The 14,786-nt window shown below is 41.7% G+C and overlaps 1 protein-coding gene across 2 annotated transcripts in view; it reads left to right on the top strand.

Annotated features, from left to right (window-relative positions):
• arap2 (ArfGAP with RhoGAP domain, ankyrin repeat and PH domain 2) overlaps window positions 1–14,786 on the top strand; it is a 237,733-nt gene that overhangs the window by 210,270 nt on the left and 12,677 nt on the right. For both annotated transcript variants that reach the window (XM_042298473.1, XM_042298474.1), the window contains 3 exons: window positions 158–275; window positions 9,660–9,788; window positions 10,602–10,741. In XM_042298473.1, the coding sequence (XP_042154407.1) occupies window positions 158–275; window positions 9,660–9,788; window positions 10,602–10,741 (387 nt within the window). The remainder of the gene's footprint in view (window positions 1–157; window positions 276–9,659; window positions 9,789–10,601; window positions 10,742–14,786) is intronic.

Genomic DNA, 14,786 nt, shown 5'->3' with positions numbered 1-14,786 from the left:
GTTAATGGACATTTTAAGAATGTACTGTGATTTCAGTTCACTTCCTGTTTCTTCCTGGGTGAATTTAAATGGTCTGCAATGGAAATGAACCCAGTCCTGCTAAGATGTGATTGTTTCCTCTCCTCTCTCTAACATCGTTGTGGTTGTGTTGTGGTAGTTGTCTCCTACCATGACGTCAGACGAGCTGGCAGAGTCCACGCTGGTTACGAGGAACGTGGTCACCAACCCGGTCGACCTCTGGACCACGTTCGAGGTCATTGAGAACGGAGAACTGGGTATGTGACAACAAAAAGATGATCAACTGGTCATTAAGGTCACTACATACATAGAAGCATTTCTTTCATGTCTCCAGAGGGAAGGTTTCTGAAGTCAGAAAAACATCTGGTTTCACTAATTGGTTGGATAAATGAAATATGTAAATATGTAGACAGTGCTGTAAATAATATTGGGAAGAAGGGAAATGTCTTTGCTTATTCCCTCTCAACATTTTTTTCAATCTTTTCAAACCAAATCAAATTGTATTTGTCACATACACATGGTTAGCAGATGTTAATATGAGTGTAGCGAAATGCTTGCGTTTCTAGTTCCGACAGTGCAACAATATCTAACAAGTAATCAAACAGTTCCCCAACAACTACCCGATACGCACTAATCTAAAGGGGGTGAATGAGAATATGTATGTATAAATATATGGATGAGTGATGGCCGAGCAGCATAGGCAAGGTGCAATAGATGGTATAAAATAGATGGTAATGTTAGATATGTAAACATGATTAAAGTGCCATTATTTAAAGTGGCATTGTTGAAAGTGACTAGTGATCCATTTGTTAAAGTGGCCAGTGATTGGGTCTCCATGTAGGCAGCAGCCTCTCTGAGTTAGTGATTGGGTCTCCGTGTAGGCAGCAGCCTCTCTGAGTTAGTGGTGGTTGTTTAGCAGTCTGATGGCCTTGAGATAGAAGTAGTTTTTCAGTCTCTCGGTCTCTGCTTTGATGCACCTGTACTGACCTCGCCTTCTGGATGGTAGCGGGGTGAACAGGCAGTGGCTCGGGTGGTTGTTGTCCTTGATGATCTTTTTGGCCTTTTTGTGACATCTGGTGCTATAGATGTCATGAAAGGCAGGTAGTTTGCCCACAGTGATGTGTTGTGCAGACCGCACCACCCTTTGGAGGGCCTTGCGGTTGATGGCGGTGCAGTTGCCATACCAGGTTGTGATACAACCCGACAGGATGCTCTCGATTGTGGATCTGTAAAAGTTAGTCAAGGTTTTGGGTGACAAGCCAAATTTCTTCAGCCTCCTGAGGTTGAAGAGGTGCTGTTGTGCCACACATTTCAGTTTGTCGTTGATGTGTACGCCGAGGAACTTCAAACTTTCCACTTTCTTCACTGCTGTCCCTTCGATGTGGATCATCTCCTTAGTTTTATTGACGTTGAGTGAGAGGTTGTTTGCCTGACACCACACTCCGAGTGCCCTCACCTCCTCCCTGTAGGCTGTCTCGTCGCTGTAGGTAATCAAGCCCGCTACTGTTGTGCCTTCTGCAAACTTGATGATTGAGTTGGAGGCGTGAATGGCCCCGCAGTCGTGGTTGAACAGGGAGTATAGAAGGGGGCTGAGCACGCACCCTTGTGGGTCCCCAGTGTTGAGGGTCAGCGAGGTGGAGATGTTGTTTCCTACCTTCACCACCTGGGTGTGGTCCGTCAGAAAGTCCAGGACCCAATTGCACAGGGTGGGGTTGAAGCCCAGGGCTTCCAGCATTCTTACAGTGGTTCCTCCTTTAAAGGTTGCGAGCTTACAGCGCAGGACTTAGAGGTAACCAGCGTCATGGCTTCATTACTCCAGACCACCACAAGGGGGAGATAGAGCACTCATTATGCATTTGGGTCCCAAGGTTTTATATGACCAATCATATCGAGTGGTTCCAATGACGAATTTCATACTTGCCACCCGTCCCTGATGACTTCAGCAAAGTTGGCTGACAAAACATTACGGGGAAGCAAATGTATGTAGTTATAACGTCATAACGAGTCAAGCAAAAAATTTGGGAGGAATATGTTAGTTAATGTAGAGACAAACGATTGTGCATATTTTTTTGACAAACTTAATTGACGAAAATCGCTATTTAGCAAAAAAAGAATTCAGCCATATTCAATACCAGGTGTATCAAACTCATGCATCATAGCAAGCAGGGAGCATTTTTCGAACCCTGTACATTCTTGCCCAAAGTCCAGCATGCTAACGACTGTGCCCAAATGTATTAATTGGGGTTGGTGCCGATTGTGGCTAAAAACACTTTGTCAATTGGATTTTTTTTATGTGGGAAGGGACAAATCAGTATTATTAGTTTTTCACAAACATAGCAGGATATTAGCTGAACAATATACTATTCAACCTTTACCAAAGAATTGTCTAATAGCCGAGCTACAGTTGAAGTTGGAAGTTTACATACACTTAGGTTGGAGTCATTAAAACTCATTTTTCAACCACTCCACAAATTTCTTGTTAACAAACTATGGTTTTTGCAAGTCGGTTAGGACATCTACTTTGTGCATGACACAAGTAATTTTTTCAAAAATTGTTTACATACAGATTATTTCACTTATAATTCACTGTATCACAATTCCAGTGGGTCAGAAGTTTACATACACTAAGTTGACTGTGCCTTTAAACAGCTTGGAAAATTCCAGAAAATGATGTCATGGCTTTAGAAGCTTCTGATAGGCTAATTGACATCATTTGAGTCAACTGGAGGTGTACCTGTGTATGTATTTCAAGGCCTACCTTCAAACTCAGTGCCTCCTTGCTTGACATCATGGGAAAATGAAAAGAAATCAGCCAAAATTAGAAACCTCCACCAGTCTGGTTCATCCTCGGGAGCAATTTCCAAATGCCTGAAGTACCACATTCATCTGTACAAACAATAGTACTCAAGTATAAACACCATGGGACCATGCAGCCATCATACCGCTCAGGAAGGTGATGCGTTCTGTCTCCTAGAGATGAACGTACTTTGGTGTGAAAGGTGCAAATCAATCCCAGAACAACAGCAAAGGACCTTGTGAAGATGCTGGAGGAAACAGGTACAAAAGTATCTATATCCACAGTAAAACAAGTCCTATATCGAAATAACCTGAAATTACGCCCAGCGAAACCTGAAAGACCACTGAAAACTCAACCTGAAAACCTGAAATAGCACTGCTCCAAAACCACCATTAAAAAGTCAGATTACGGTTTGCAACTGCACATGGGAACAAAGATTGTACTTTTTGGAGAAATATTCTCTTGTCTGATGAAACAAAAATATAACTGTTTTGTCATAATGACCATCGTTACGTTTGGAGGAAAAAGGGGGAGACTTGCAAGCCGAAGAATCCCATCCCAACCGTGAAGCACGGGAGTGGCAGCATCATGTTGTGGGGGTGCTTTGCTGCAGGAGGGACTGGTACACTTCACAAAATAGATGGATTCATGAGGTAAGAAAATGACATGGATATATTGAAGCAACATCTCAAGACATCAGTCAGGAAGTTAAAGTTTGGTCGCAAATGGGTCTTCCAAATGGACAATAACCCCAAGCATACTTCCAAAGTTGTGGCAAAATGGCTTAAGGACAACAAAGTTAAGGTTTTGGAGTGGCCATCACACAGCCCTGACCTCAATCCTATAGAAAATTTGTGGACCGAATTGAAAATGTGTGTGCGAGCAAGGAGGCCTTCAAACCTGACTCAGTTACACCAGCTCTGTCAGGAGGAATGTGCCAAATTTCACCCAATCTATTATGGGAAGCTTGTGGAAGGCTACCTGAAATGTTTGACCCAAGGTAAACAATTTAAAGACAATGCTTGCAAATACTAATTGAGTGAATGTAAATTTCTGATCCACTGGGAATGTGATGAAAGAAATAAAAGCTGAAATAAATCATTCTCTCTGCTATTATTTTGACATTTCACATTCTTAAAATAAAGCGGTGATCCTAACTGGGTTAAGACAGGGAATTTTTACTAGGATTGAATGTCAGGAATTGTGAAAAACTGAATTTAAATGTATTTGGTCAAGGTGTATGTAAACTTCCAACTTCAACTGTATAGATAACGTTTCTTTCTGAGCCTTGATGCCCGCAGATTACAGATTGCCTTTGCCGATCTCTCATCATCTTCATTCATTAGTGAGTCAATGGCTTGAATAGTCATTGACTCAGTCACGCGTTGAAAAGGAACAAGATGGAGTCACAATCCATGCCAGGAACACCTGTGAACTCTGGAATTCCACCTCTGACAGGCAGTCAACATACAGTACGTGGCGGGTTCGTCAGGTTTTCGGTTCACCTTCGACATTTCCATAGTAATTTGTTATGGATCCGTAACTACATCAACATCTGCATTTTGAAAGAGTATTTTTTTGTCATTATTTTATTAACCAAATGTGTTTATTTGTTTATTAGGCTACTGTGCAGTCTACAATACAATACTCTTTCAAAATGCAGATGTCGATGTAGTTATGGATCCATAACAAATTACTATGGGAATAAATATCACTGATTTACAGAAATATTGGAACAAACTTGTCTAATGAAGGCAAACAATGTAGAATCCTCCAATCCTGTAGCCGACGATCACGTTGTACATCGCCATATTTTCCATTCCATCCTAAGGGAAACACTGAGGGTTTTGTTTTTCATTTTTCTCTGAATAGAAACACCATAATATCATCAAATTAATTAAGCCAAATTTCTTAAAATCTATCCCATATACTATGTTATTACAAAAAAATGTTTTAAATTATCTGGTAATGCCAATACGGATTACGATCAAATGCTTCTCGGAGATGCTCTAGGGTGGTCAAACTAGCAATAACTTGCAGTAACAGAAAAATTGGCTGATGTGCCACAGAAAACTGCGGCAGCATGCAAGGTGTGCCACAGTATGATGCAAATTTTAAAGGAGGAACCACTGTACATAGCTATTCCTCTAGTCCAGATGGGATAGTGCAGTGTGCAGTGTGATGGTGATTGCATCGTCTGTGGACCTGCGGTATGCAAACTGAAGTGGGTTTAGGGTGGCCTGTAAGGTGGAGGTGATATGATCCTTGAGTAGTCTCTCAAAGCACTTCATGATGACAGAAGTGAGTACTACGGGGTGGTAGTCATTTAGTTCAGTTATCTTTGCCTTCTTGGGTACAGGAACAATGGTGGCCATCTTGAAACATATGGGGACATTCAACTGGGATAGGGAGAGATTGAATATCTCAGTAAACACACCAGCCAGCTTGTCTGCGCTTGATCTGAGGACGCAGCTAGGGATGCCGTCTGGGCCAGCAGCCTTGCGAGGGTTAACACATTTAAGTGTTTTACTCACGTCGGTCACGGAGAAGGAGAGGGGGGGAACAGTTCTTGTTAGCGGGCCGCAACGGTGGCACTCTATTATCTTAAAAGCGGGCAAAGAAGGTGTTTAGTTTGTCTGGAAGTGTGATGTCGGTGTCCGTGACATGGCTGGTTTTCTTTTCGTAGTCCATGATTTCCTGTAGACCCTGCCACATACGTCTCGTGTCTGAGCAGTTGAATTACGATTCCACTTTGGACCTGTACCAGCATTTCGCTTGTTTGATTTGCTTGCGGAGGGAATAACTACGCTGTTTATATTCAGCCATGTTCTTAGACCTCTTTCCATGGTTAATGCGGTGGTTTGCGCTATCATTTTTGCGCAAATGCTGCCATCTTTCCACGGTTTCTGGTTAGGGTAGGTTTTAATAGTCACAGTGGGTACAACATCTCCAATGCACTTCCTTATAAATTCACTCCGTCAGCGTATAGGTCGACATATTCCAGTCCACGTGATCTAAACAATTTTGAAGCGTGGATTCCGATTGGTCAGACCAGTATTGAATGGTTCTAGTCACTGGTGCATCCTATTTGAGTTTCTACCTATAAGACCGTAGGAGCAAGATGGCGTCGTGGTTGGATTTGCCGAAGGGAGTTAGAGTAGCAGTGGTCGAGTGTATTACCCTTACACGTAGTGCAATCAATATGCCGATAGAATTTTGGTAACCTTATTCTCAAATCAGCTAAAATAAATGCAGCCTCAGGATATATGGTTTCCAGTTTACATAAAGTCCTGTGAAGTTCCTTTAGTGCCGTCTTGGTGTCTGCTTGAGGGGGAATGTACACAGCTGTGACGATAACTAACTAGAATTCTCTTGGAAGGTAATATGGCCGGCATTTGATTGTGAGGAATTCTAGGTCGGGTGAGCAGAAGGACTTGAGTTCCTGTATGTTGTTATGATTACACCATGAGTCGTTAATCATGAAGCACACACCCCTGCCCTCCCTCTTCCCGGAGAGATGTTTATCTCTGTTGGCGCGATGCATAGAGAAGCCCGGTGGCTGAACCGTTGCCTTCCCGAGAGAGCCATGTTTTCGTGAAACAGAGAATGTTACAATCTCTGATGTCCCTCTGGGAGGCAAACCTTGCTCGAATTTCGTCTACCTTTTTGTCAAGAAACTGGACATTGGCGTGTAGTATACTCGGGAGCGGTGGGCGATGTGCACGTCTATGGAGCCTGATCTGGAGGCTGCTCCATCTGCCCCTTCTGCGGTGCCGTTGTCTTGGGTCGGCTTCTGGGATTAGATCCATTGTCCTGGGTGGTGGTCCAAAACAGAGGATCCGTTTCGGGAAAGTCGTATTCCTGGTCGTAATGTTGGTGAGTTGACGTTGCTCTTATATCCAATAGTTCTTCCGGGCTGTATGTAATAAAACTTAAGATTTCCCAGGGTAACATTGTAAGAAATAATCCATAAAAAAATAAAAATACAGCATAGTTTCTTCAGAACGTGAAGAGAGGCGTCCATCTTTGTCAGTGCCATCTTTTCTCCTAACTGAACTGTCATCTGTCTGTACATTGAATTAGAGATGGATGTCATCTGTCTGTATATCCAATTAGTGAGAGATGGGTGTTTGACACCCAGGAAACTGTTTCAAAGGCTGTTCTCATTCAGGTCACATTTTCCCTCTTCTCAAGGCCTCATGATCAGAAGATTAGGCTGTTGAAGTATCTCAGTTATGAACTAGTGTATGCAGTAATATCTCAGGTATGAACCAGTGTATGTAGTAGTATCTCAGTAATAAAGTAGTGTACGTAGTAATATCTCAGGTATGAACCAGTGTATGCAGTGATATCTCAGTAATGTAGTGTATGCAGTAATATCTCATTAATTAACTGGTGTATGCAGTAATATCTCAGTAATTAACCGGTGTCCATGGCTATAGAAGTGATGAAATCAGCTCAACGTCAGTCGGTTGATGATACTATGGTGATTAATTAATATCATCGTCGTCATATGTCATAAATTAGCCATTTCCTCTTTTCTTGAATCGCGAGTTGAGATTATTATTTATATACTGTAAACACCTCTGCATTTAGTGGGAGGGGTTAATGACAAATAATAATGAATGGATTATAGTTCTAGTATAATTAGCTGGCATTGCTGTGTACTTTTCACCAGTTCACAGAGAGTTCGCGTGTTCCCCTCTTCAAAGTTACCTTGGTCAGGTTTTTCCTTTGCGAAACAAAAAAACAAAATGATGGGGTACACGGTGAACATAGAGCATATTTGATGATGGTTCAACATTTTTCCCTTGCTGGAGACAACAGATTTGCTATTGCGTTGAAACATCCCAGATCGCTTAGCTGTTCAAAAGCTGCTGTCGTGACACATTTTTATGCTAATGACTGATAAGGGGGAAGGGGAAGAAGAGTAAGTGTAAGATAATTACACATTTTGATGGTTAAACCATAGATAAACAGTGTTATCGGTGGCGATTGGGGAAGCTAATATTTGGGTGTGAGAATGAATAACTATTTCCTTTCGCCTGAGTCTGCACAGATCCCAGAGAAAAGATAAGCTACTGTGTTCTAAATAAGTTACGCACCCGGGACTATCGTTTGTTTCCCTCGGATATGAAAAACTATTAACAGGGTGTGCAGAAATTGAAAAAATACAGGTGGGGGTGGTGGTGGGGGGGGGACACACGTGATTTTAGCTGATGGTATGTACTAATATCCTGCTCACAAATCAGGGCAAGATAATAGGCCTATTTTGCACTTGAGTGTGTTTTCTAATCATGTTCAGATTTGCAGAGGATAATTTAACTATGCAATTATAAAAGTCGGGGAAGGAAAAACAACAACCTATTGATAATGGATTTTTCCTGATGGCGTTTTAGACAGTTAAAGTTCCGTGATAATGAAGATTGTGCAATCGTTTTGGGGGGTGGGGGGTGTACAGCTGAACCACATCGGTCAGGATTGTGTTGACAACATTGTAAACTGCGAGGGTAATATTTTCAGATTTTGCAGACACAACCATAGACTTTAAATAGTCTTAGACTTAGTTATAGATGAAAAACTGATTTGTTGTCTCTGTTACAGAATTGTAGACACAACACTCTGACTACCAGACACAACACTCTGACTGCCAGACACAACACTCTGACTAGTAGACACACCACTCTGAATTCCAGACACAACACTCTGACTAGCAGACACAACACTCTGACTACCAGACACAACACTCTGACTAGTAGACACACCACTCTGAATTCCAGACACAACACTCTGACTAGTAGACACAACACTCTGACTACCAGACACAACACTCTGACTACCAGACACAACACTCTGACTACCAGACACAACACTCTGACTACCAAACACGACACTTTGACTAGCAGACACAACACTCTGACTACCAGACACAACACTTTGACTACCAGACACAACACACTGACTACCAGACACAACACTTTGACTAGCAGACACAACACTCTGACTACCAGACACAACACACTGACTACCAGACACAACACTCTGACTACCAGACAAAACACCCTGACTACCAAACACAACACTCTGACTACCAGACACAACAGTCTGACTACCAGACACAACACTCTGACGACCAAACACAACACTCTGACTTGTAGACAGAACACACTGACTACCAAACACAACACTCTGACTTGTAGACACAACACTCTGACTTGTAGACACAACACTCTGACTACCAGGCACAACACTCTGACTAGTAGACACACCACTCTGAATTCCAGACACAATACTCTGACTAGCAGACACAATACTCTGACTACCAGACACAACACTCTGACTAGTAGACACACCACTCTGAATTCCAGACACAACACTCTGACAAGTAGACACAACACTCTGACTACCAGACACGACACTTTGACTAGCAGACACAACACTCTGACTACCAGACACAACACTCTGACTACCAGACACAACACTTTGACTACCAGACACAACACACTGACTACCAGACACAACACTTTGACTAGCAGACACAACACTCTGACTACCAGACACAACACACTGACTACCAAACACAACACTCTGACTACCAGACACAACACTCCGACGACCAAACACAACACTCTGACTTGTAGACACAACACTCTGACTACCAGACACAACACTCTGACTACCAGACACAACACTCTGACTACCAGAAACAACACTCTGACTACCAGACACAACACACTGTCTACCAGACACAACATCCTGACTACCAGACACAACACTCTGACTTGTAGACACAACACTCTGACTTGTAGACACAACACTCTGATGTATTTTGTCTTTGTAACAGAACGCCCATTGCACTACAAAGAGAAGGTTCTGGAGCAGGTGCTGGAGTGGAGCACTCTAGACGACCCCAGCTCCGCCTTCCTCGTCATCAAAAAGTTTGGAGAGCACAAAATGGCAGACACTCTACCAGGTACAACATGCAGTTAGATGGATGATATCTGAAAGCACTGTCATGCTCACAATATAGCTGAGAAGGTGTCAAATCAGCTTTTGTACTCCAGCATTTCACACTGACAATGGCACTGATTGAGCTAAACGGCGTCTGTTTCTATGAGCACAGTTTCCTTATTGAGAGAATTTTCCACACAGATACACAATACTGTACTAAAGACCTTGATGGATGCTAAGAATGAAAGATTGACTCTCTCTCTCTCTCTCTCTCTCTCTCTCTCTCTCTCTCTCTCTGTATCTCACTGTCTCTCTCTCTCTGTGTCTCTCTCTCTGTGTCTCTCTCTCTGTGTCTCTCTCTGTCTCTCTCTCTCTCTATGTCTCTCTCTCTCTCTCTCTCTCTCTCTCTCTCTCTCTCTCTCTCTCTCTCTCTCAGCATCAGTCCTTTTATCCATTCCATCATTTCAGAACCAACTTACTAATTAATGTGTTATTAGATTAGTATAAGGAACAGTTTAGTAATACATTACAGATTGATTTATTGACGTTATGAACAGTAATTTCTCACCTCTTTCAGCCATTAGTGATATCACTGTGCCTGTTAAGAAGGCTATTATTGAACATTTATAACAAGTAACCTTTTCTCATCACGATTTAACCTCAAAGCAAATGAACATTGATGCATGATACTATACTCTACACCCATGTCATCAATAGACTCTTACAGCAAATCATACAATCGCAAACATGCATTCATAATTGCGGTGAGTTTCTTCCATCTCTCATATACCAAGGGAAGATCTGCTGATTGCATGTTGTTGAATTTCACCTTCAGGCAGGAAGCAAAAACAGTTTATGAGAGGGGAACAGGTGAAGTTCAAGGATGGATCCTCCAAGCTGCTTTCCGGACACAAATTCCAGGACAGATATGTCATCCTCCGAGATGACAAGCTGCTACTGTACAAAGAGATGAAAGTGAGTGGGGCTCGTGTGTGTGTGTGTGTGTGTGTGTGTGTTGTATTTGCCTGTGCCTTTTCATCTGTTTGGCAATTAAATACTGTTTACAGCTCGCACAAAATGAGGCGCTTTTCTGCTTTCAATTGTTCTCCTCATTCGCTGAAAGGAAAGCACCCCCCCCATTTACCTTTTAATTTTGATATTAAAGAAACTGTAAACTTTCTCCTTCCTTACACACAGACGCACACACTTCCCACCCCCACACATAGACACACACACACTCACATCAGACAGAGAAGTGTTCCAGTACGTGAATTACCCCCCCAGCTGCCCGGCTTTATGTTAGAACCAGGACACAGGACTGTACATGTTGTGTATGTGCAGTGGCAATAAGCCTCCCCTGCGGCCCCTCTCTTAGCTCCAGATGTGGTTTGTAAAGGAGTGTGAAGACGAGTTAATAATGGATGGAGGTGGATGGAAGGAGAGATGAAAGGGGGGGGGGGTCCTTTGAATGAAGGCTGTTCTTTCCTTAATTATTGTAATAGCAGGCTGCTTTGCAATGTGGCTTATTACCACCCAAAGAAGATTTAAATTAGCAGTGTAGCGGAAATTTAATTGATATTCTGAGAGGCGTTTCTTTTTTTGTGTTTGTGTGTGGCGATAAGCAAATGTTAAGTGTTGGATAGGTTGGTGTCAGTCAGAAGAGTAATGTCTAAGGCCCGGAATTGCCAGGGACCTCACGATACGATAATACTTAGTTGCCGATACGATATGTATTGCTATTCGATACTGTGATTTTTTTGCGCGTCGATTTTCATAAAAATATTGCTCACTATACAGTATGTATAGTATGTATGTATATATGTATAGTATGTATAGTATGTATGTCTGCTGCAAATAGACGAGAGAAAGGTAACCGACCGCCTTGATTCGGTCTTAAGTAGCAACATTTTCAATTGTTTTTTTTGTTTTTTTACATTGGACAAAATTAGAGACTCAGAGCTAGAAAATCATACACAGCAGTTGAGGAACAATGAGAAAGTAATTCAGCTTGGAAAGTTGATAAACTTGTAAACCCATTTTGTGAAAATGGCCTTTGAATGTTTTGGTACACCTACTGGAGAGCTCTTCTTTGTCTACACCCATTCAGCATCGTTCACACCCTCTTATGCCTTAGCCCCACCCATCTCTTTAAGGATTAACAAGTGAGGCAATGTAGTGAACACACGCTACATCAAATAACTACTTTTATTTGTCACGTGCATAGGATACAGAAGGTGTAAATGGTACAGTGAAGAGGTTACATGCAACAGTAGCAATATCAAAAGCAGAAAGTGTCCAGAAAAAATATTTTATGAGTATTTCATCATTGTTACCCGACACACCTGGCTAAAACGATGGGTCATGTGAAACAAATGCTATAACAACTCCCCAGCCACATCTAGCTAAGTGGATGAGTCACTATTGTTTAGACATGTTCACATGTTCATGAAATACAATAGATGGCTGTAATCATCCCCAGACACACCTGGCCAACTTAATGGGTCATGTAATCATCTGGTGAAGTGGAGTCTTTGTTTAGACATGTAGCTAGCTAGTTAGCTAAACAATGAACTGGCATAATACCAACTCATACAACTACTAAATACAGTGCCTTGCAAAAGTATTCATACCCTTGGTGTTTTTCCTTTTATGTTGCATTACAACCTGTAATTTAATTAAATGGCTTTTTATTTGGATTTCATGAAATGGGCATACACAAAATAGTCAAAATTGGTGAAGTGAAATGAAAAAAAATGACTTGTTTTAACAAATTCTACAAATTTAAAAAATGAAAAGTGGTGCATTTATATCTATTCACCCCTTTGCTATGAAGCCCCTAAATAAGATCTGGTGCAACCAATTACCTTCAGAAGTCACATAATTAGTTAGATTGCACACAGGTGGACCTTATTTAAGTGTCACATGATCTCAGCATATATACACCTGTTCTGAAACGCCCCAGAGTCTGCAACACCACTAAGCAAGGGGCACCACCAAGCAAGCGGCACCATGAAGAACAGATCAGGGTTGAGTTATTAAAAAATATCCAAAACTTTGAACATCCCAGCACCATTAAATCCATTATAAAAAATGGATATCAAATAAAATTGATTTATAAAGCCCTTCTTACATCAACTGAAAGAATATGTCACCACAACAAACCTGCCAAGAGAGGGCCGCCCACCAAAACTCACTGACCAGGCTGGGAGCGCATTAATTAGAGAGGCAACAAAGAGACTAGAGAAACCCTGAAGGAGCTGCAAAGCTCCACAGCAGAGATTGGAGTATTTGTCCATAGGACCACTTTAAGCCGTACATTCCACAGAGCTGGGCTTTACAGAAGAGTGGCCAGAAAAAAGCCATTGCTTATTAAAGAAAAAATAAGCAAACACGTTTGGTGTTCGCCAAAAGGCATGTGGGAGACTCCCAAAACATATGAAAGAACGTACTCTGGTCAGATGAGACTAAAATTTTGTTTTTTGGCAATTAAGGAAAATACTATGTCTGGCGCAAACGCAACACCTCCCATCACCCCAAGAACATCTTCCCCACAGTGAAGCATGGTGGTGGCAGCATCATGCTGTGGGGAAGTTTTTCATCGGCAGGGACTGGAAAACTGGTCAGAATTGAAGAAATGATGGATGGCGCTAAATACAGGGAAATTCTTCAGGGAAACCTGTTTCAGTCTTCCAGAGATTTGAGACTGGTGTGGAGGTTAATCTTCCAGCAGGACAATGACCCTAAGCATACTGCTAAAACAACACTTGAGTGGTTTAAGAGGAGTCATATCAAGGTCTTGGAATGGCCTAGTCAAAGCCCAGACCTCAATCCAATTGAGAATCTGTTGTATGACTTAAATATGTCTGTACACCAGCAGAACCCATCCAACTTGAAGGAGCTGGAGCAGTTTCGCCTTGAACAATGGGCAGAAATACCAGTGGCTAGATGTGCCAAGCTTATAGAGACATACCCAAGAGACTTGCAGCTGTAATTGCTGCAAAAGGTGGCTCTACAAGGTATTCACTTGGGGGGGGGGGTGAATAGTTATGCACGCTCAAGTTTTCTGTTTTTTTGTCTTATTTCTTGTTTGTTCCACAATAAAAAATATTTTGCATCTTCAAAGTGGTAGGCATGTTGTGTAAATGAAATGATACAGACCCCCAAAAATCTATTTTAATTCCAGGTTGTAAGGCAACAAAATAGGAAAAATGCCAAGGGAGGTGAATACTTTTGCAAGCCACTATACAAACATTGTCATAGCTGTAGTATGAATCTGCAGGTAGCTAAAGCTAACAAACTAGGTTCAATGTTAGCTATCTAACATTAGGCTATAACTAGCAATGCAAATGAATTTCAGATTCTAATAATATTAATACAAAGATCATACATGCAACTTTAGCTAGCCAACCAGCAAGCTAACATTTGTTCGCTAACTAGTGTTACGCTTTAACTTGCAATAAAAATAACTTCCCAACAAAATTCGAAAATAATATCTGAAAATGTAGCTAGACTCTCATCCGTATACATGGGTGAATGCGTCACGACAGACTGGAACCATTTAACTCTGTTTTGTTTGTAACTACATCTCGTTTGGCCAGCATTCTGTCAAGTCACTCAGGTTCACATTGCCCATGGCGTGCGCAGAATGTAGCCCATCCCCTTTTCCAACTGATCGATAGTTTTTGTAGTTCTCGATGGCTAACGTCATATCTTTCAAAATCGGCACAGTAAAAAGGACTGTCAACGCATACTGAACAGCTCACATTATAGATAGAAGCATGCTACATGGTAGACCAATCCAAATGCATCTCCCGGCATGTCCAGCCCATCCATTATCTCAGCCAATCATGGCTAGCGGGAATGTTCCTGCCTTTTTCCATGGCTAAACCAACTAGCAACGTAATTGAACAATGTTATTTGTATTTATGGATGTAATTCAAGTTTGTTATTAAGGCAAATTAATGTTCACATGTTCCAGAAGGCATTTCTGTTCCAAAACACATTCTGATTATAAAACATG

The sequence above is a fragment of the Oncorhynchus tshawytscha genome, linkage group LG15 (genome assembly GCF_018296145.1).
Source record: "Oncorhynchus tshawytscha isolate Ot180627B linkage group LG15, Otsh_v2.0, whole genome shotgun sequence".
Lineage (NCBI taxonomy): Eukaryota > Metazoa > Chordata > Actinopteri > Salmoniformes > Salmonidae > Oncorhynchus > Oncorhynchus tshawytscha.
This window is presented reverse-complemented; position numbering and strand designations above follow the sequence as displayed.